Source organism: Mandrillus leucophaeus, unplaced genomic scaffold (assembly GCF_000951045.1).
Source record: "Mandrillus leucophaeus isolate KB7577 unplaced genomic scaffold, Mleu.le_1.0 Scaffold30, whole genome shotgun sequence".
NCBI lineage: Eukaryota > Metazoa > Chordata > Mammalia > Primates > Cercopithecidae > Mandrillus > Mandrillus leucophaeus.
The window spans coordinates 581,582-586,331 of record NW_012103143.1 but is presented as its reverse complement, the minus strand read 5'-3'; the positions used below and the strand labels follow the sequence as shown (position 1 = coordinate 586,331).

Below are 4,750 nucleotides of genomic sequence, written 5' to 3'. Positions count from 1 at the left end.
GGATTACAGGTGTGAGCTACCGTGCCCGGCCTCAAGCCAGATTATCTTAACAGGGGGATGCATTAGGAGGATTCAGGAGCATCTGTTCAATCCCAGGCAGGAGGCAGCTGGCCTCAGAAAAGGTTCAGAGAGGGGACTCCAGAGTGACTGGGATTCTCCAGCAACTCTTAGGTTCTCCCTGCTTCATTCTTCCTTCTTAGCTGACTGGCTTTTTCTGGTGCTCAGTCAATAAGGCAGGGAGAAGAGGGCCACCAAAACTTCCCATATTCCCAGGTTATGGGTCCAACCATAGGAAGAAACTAAAGCTGGATCTGCTGATTTCTCAGGGAAAGCATGGGCCACCACAGGTCAGATGTCCATTCTGGTTCCAATCAGCCATAGTGAGGGGAGAGGACAGGCCACCAACAGAAATTTGACTGTGGTGGCTCTTCATTATGGCTCCAAGGAGGAAGATGGGGACTTCAGTGTGTGTGTGGGTTTGAATTCAGGTTTGTTTGGCTCCAATGCTAAGGGGTGGCCCTGATACAAAGGGAAGAGGCAGAGCTATGTTCACCAAGCCCATAAGGGGCACAGAGACAAGCACAAAACACCAAGTCCCAAATGAAAATAAAACTCATTTGCCAAGGGAACACCGCAGCAGCTCCTGCCCTGTACTGAGCTCTCCAAAGACTGGGCAGGCAATGTCCCTCTGGCCCCCTCTGGAAGAGGAAAGTGCTCGCCCTGGAGGACAGCAACAGAGCCAAGGTGAGGTCCTGCTCAAAGGTGGGCAGGGGGCTGGGCTGACTCCTTTCGGCCCTTGCCAGCGATGGGCCGGCCTCGCTCCTCCCAGATGGTGAGGCCATCGCAAGAGCAGATCTGCTTGGGGTTCTGGAAGAGGCCAGCAGAGCGTGCAATGATGCCGCAGGCCAACCTGCAGAAGAATGTGTGGTCAGGGTGGGTACTTGTTTAGGTCCCCACCCCTGGGTTCCTCATGCACCATCCGCAGAGCACAGCCTCCTGCAGGGGCCGACACCACTCACCTCTGCCCAGAGTTCCCTGTGATCTTGGATAAGGGATGGCCTCCCCGGCCTAGGTCATCTTCTCCCTCATCAATAACCAGGCTGCGGCCAATCACATCCCACACCTTTGAGGAGAGACGACAGCCTCAGACGATGGACCCTGTTAGGAAGGGTGCCCGCCTTCTTTTCCACCTTACCTTCAGCTTCTCATCCTCCATTCTGAAGATGGCGCAGCCGTCAGCATCAGCATGGACATTGCCCAGGTCTCCGCGGTGCTGGAATGAGACCCAGTGTGTATAGAGGGGATGTGTGCCACATGGTGCCAATCTGCTATCTTCTGACTTTCTGATTCCGATGCCTCTTCCTGCTTCCCCAAAGTACCCATTTCCTCCTGTGGGTACCAGTCTGGTAGGATCTGAGCTCCCCAAGGACTGGGCAGGCAAGGTCCTCTTGGCCCTCTCTGGAAGTGGAAAGTGGTCCAGGAAGTCCTGCACCATCTGAACACTCCCTCCCTGGAACTGAAATCCTGGGCAGGATGACAGTGGGCTGAAAAGAGCCGGTAGAAGTTTCCCCTGCCTGTGCAGTCATTCCTGTTAGACCAGACTGTTTTTCCAGTGAGGCCATCGCCCAGTGCTGCTTCTCAGCCTCCAGTTAGCCCAGTTTCGCAGCCTCCTGATGGCTTTGTGAGCCCTTGGCTGTCTTCAATTCCCATAGGCTTAAGTTGGCCAAGCTTGGCTTCCCTGACCATCATAGGCAGCCAATGTCATTTCCCTGACTCCCAGATTCCAGGAACAGAAGGAAACGCAAGGGGCAAAGAGCCTGTCCTAGCCCCTAGAAGCTGGCTCTGCCCTCCTTCTGCTTTGAAGGTAAGAAAAAATGCCATAACACACCCATGAGCACCTCCTAGGTCAGACACACTGTACCAGGCATGGTGGGCAGTATGCAGGTCACCATCCTCCAGGGACTCAGAACATGGTGGGGACCCAGACACAGAACAGATTAGGGGTCATGACACACAGGGTGAATACAACAGTTGGTGTGTTTTGGGGTGACAAGGCCTTACTAGTGAGCCTCAGAAACCCACATCTGTGCAAATAAATTGTGCCCAACCTGACATTTTGGGCAGAAACAAGTGCCTGTGCCAGTGCGGGTAGGCTCCCATGACCCTGCTGCTGAGTAACCAGGCATCTCACTGTGCCACCAACTGATGGGCAGGAAGAAGCGCCAGTTCTGCTTTATCTCATTTTCCAGAGGGACATCTGCTGCCTGCACCTGGCACTTTTTGTTATGCCCTGCATTGGGGACTTAAATAGCAGAAAGATCAAGGAGGGGGAGGTGATACAGAGCCCTGAAGAGTGGTTTTTTTTGTTTGTTTGTTTGTTTGTTTTTGTTTTGTTTTGATACGAAGTCTCACTGCGATGCCCAGGCTGGAATGCAACGGTGTGATCTTGGCTCATAGCAATCTGTGCTTCCTGGGTTCAAGCAATTCTCCTGCCTCAGCCTCCCGAGTAACTGGGATTACAGGCACGCACCACTAGGCCTGGCTAGTTTTTGTATGTCTTTTAATTTATTTATTTTTTGAGACAGAGTCTGGCTCTGTTGTCCAGGCTGGAGTGCAGTGGTACGATCTGGGCTCACTGCAACTTTCCACCTCCCAGGTTCAAGTGATTCTCCTGTCTCAGCCTCCCGAGTAGGTGGGACTACAGATGCACGCCACCATGCCTGGCTAACTTTTGTTTTGTTTTGTTTTGTTTTTGTTTCTTTTTCTTTTGAGATGGAGTTTCACTCTGTCACCCAGGCTGGACTGCAGTGGCGTGACCTTGGCTCACTGCAAGCTCCACCTCCCTGGTTCACGCCATTCTCCTGCCTCAGCCTCCCGAGTAACTGGGACTACAGGCGCACGCCACCACGCCCAGCTAATTTTTTGTATTTTTAGTAGAGACAGGGTTTCACTGTGTTAGCCAGGATGGTCTCAATCTCGTGACCACGTGATCTGCCCGCCTCAGCCTCCCAAAGTGCTGGGATTACAGGCGTAAGCTACCGCGCCAGGCTCAACTTCTGTATTTTTATTTTATTTATTTATTTTTTTTGAGATGGAGTCTAGCTCTGTTGCCCAGGCTGGAGTGCGGTGGCCGGATCTCAGCTCACTGCAAGCTCTGCCTCCCGGGTTCACGCCATTCTCCTGCCTCAGCCTCCCGAGTAGTTGGGACTACAGGTGCCTGCCACCTCACCCGGCTAGTTTTTTTTTTTTTTTTTATTTTTAGTAGAGACGGGGTTTCACCATGTTAGCCAGGATGGTCTCGATCTCCTGACCTCGTGATCCGCCCATCTCGGCCTCCCAAAGTGCTGGGATTACAGGCTTGAGTCACCGCGCCCAGCCAACTTTTGTATTTTTAATAGAGACAGAGTTTCACCATGTTGGTCAGGCTGGTCTCAAACTCCTGACCTCAAGTAACCCATCCGCCTTGGCCTCCCAAAGTGCTGGGATTGCAGGCGTGAGCCACCGTGCCCGGCTTGAGGAGCAGCCTCAAGGCAGGGGGCAGCCTGGACAGCGTGGCTGGAAGCATAGCCCAGCAGGAGTTCAGGGAAAGGCAGTCTTTCCAGGCTATTTCCTCAGCACACAGGCAGGGGCAACAGGCCGGGGGAGTGGGGCATTGAATGTCCACACCAAGAAGCTAGGCCCAGCTTGTACTCTCAGGCACTGGGAGCCAAGACAAGTTTCAGGCAGGGGCATGGCCTGGTTACTCCAGGCTTCAGAACAATCCTTCTAGTGCAGTCTATGAAAAGTAAGGACTGGAGCAGGTGAGGAGAGAACAGAAGGGAGCTTAGAGATCAGTTAGGAGATGTGCAAGGGACAACCAGGCTTGGATGCAAATTCCTACATGAAATTCTTTTCCATCTGGGAAAAGCACATGCTAAAACCCAACAGCAACTTGCCAGTCACTGTGGCCTTGGCTGCTCAGCTCCTGCTCAGTTCTTCCTTGTCTAAGTTAAGGGGTTGAGTGAGGTATAGCTTCTGATGCCAGCTCCTTCTGATTCCCTGCCCCACCTGGGGCCCAGGAAGAAAACACAGGTCACAAGGCAGTCTCCTGCCCTTCAGAAACACTCCCTGCTATTCCATGCCTCCAGGGCTTTGTACCTCCCTTGAGCATGGGCTGGACCTAGTGTCACTTCTAAGATTAGGTTACAAAAGAATGTGGCTTGAGTCTTGGACACCCTCTCCCAATCTCAATCTCTCTCTTGCTCATTCACTCTGAGGGAAGCCAACTGCCGTGTTGTGAGCTGCCCTAGGGAGAGACCCACGTGGCAAAGAACTGATGTCTCTGGCCAACAGCCAGAGGACCTGGGGCCTGCCAACAGCAACATGAGCAAACCTGGAAGCAGATTCTCCCCACGTGGGGCCCTAAAATGACTGCAGCCCCGAGAGAGACCCTGAGCTGCAAGCACCCAGCTAAGTCACACACAAATTCCTGCCCCAGAGACAGTATATGTTTGTTGTTTTAAACTCCTAACTTTGGAGTCATTTGATTTGCAGCAGCAGCAGATTACTAATCACTGAGCATACGCATGGCACTGTGCAATGGACTCTACAGAAATGCCTCTCCAATTTCCCAGAACAGGGAGTAAAAACTTTTGACCATTAGAAATGTGACAGAGGCCGGGCGCGGTGGCTCAAGACTGTAATCCCAGCACTTTGGGAGGCCGAGACGGGCGGATCACGAGGTCAGGAGATCGAGACCATCCTGGCTAAC

General features: G+C 52.8%; 1 protein-coding gene across 1 annotated transcript in view; it reads right to left on the bottom strand.

Moving 5' to 3' along the window:
* Positions 1–594: 594 nt before the first annotated feature.
* The window catches only part of CCS (copper chaperone for superoxide dismutase), a 20,483-nt gene continuing 16,327 nt past the window's right edge, over positions 595–4,750 (bottom strand). The window contains exons 6-8 of the mRNA XM_011986943.1: positions 1,196–1,273; positions 1,020–1,123; positions 595–910 (exon numbers count right to left, since the gene is read on the bottom strand). Of these exons, the coding sequence (XP_011842333.1) occupies positions 757–910; positions 1,020–1,123; positions 1,196–1,273 (336 nt within the window). The 3' untranslated portion in view covers positions 595–756. The remainder of the gene's footprint in view (positions 911–1,019; positions 1,124–1,195; positions 1,274–4,750) is intronic.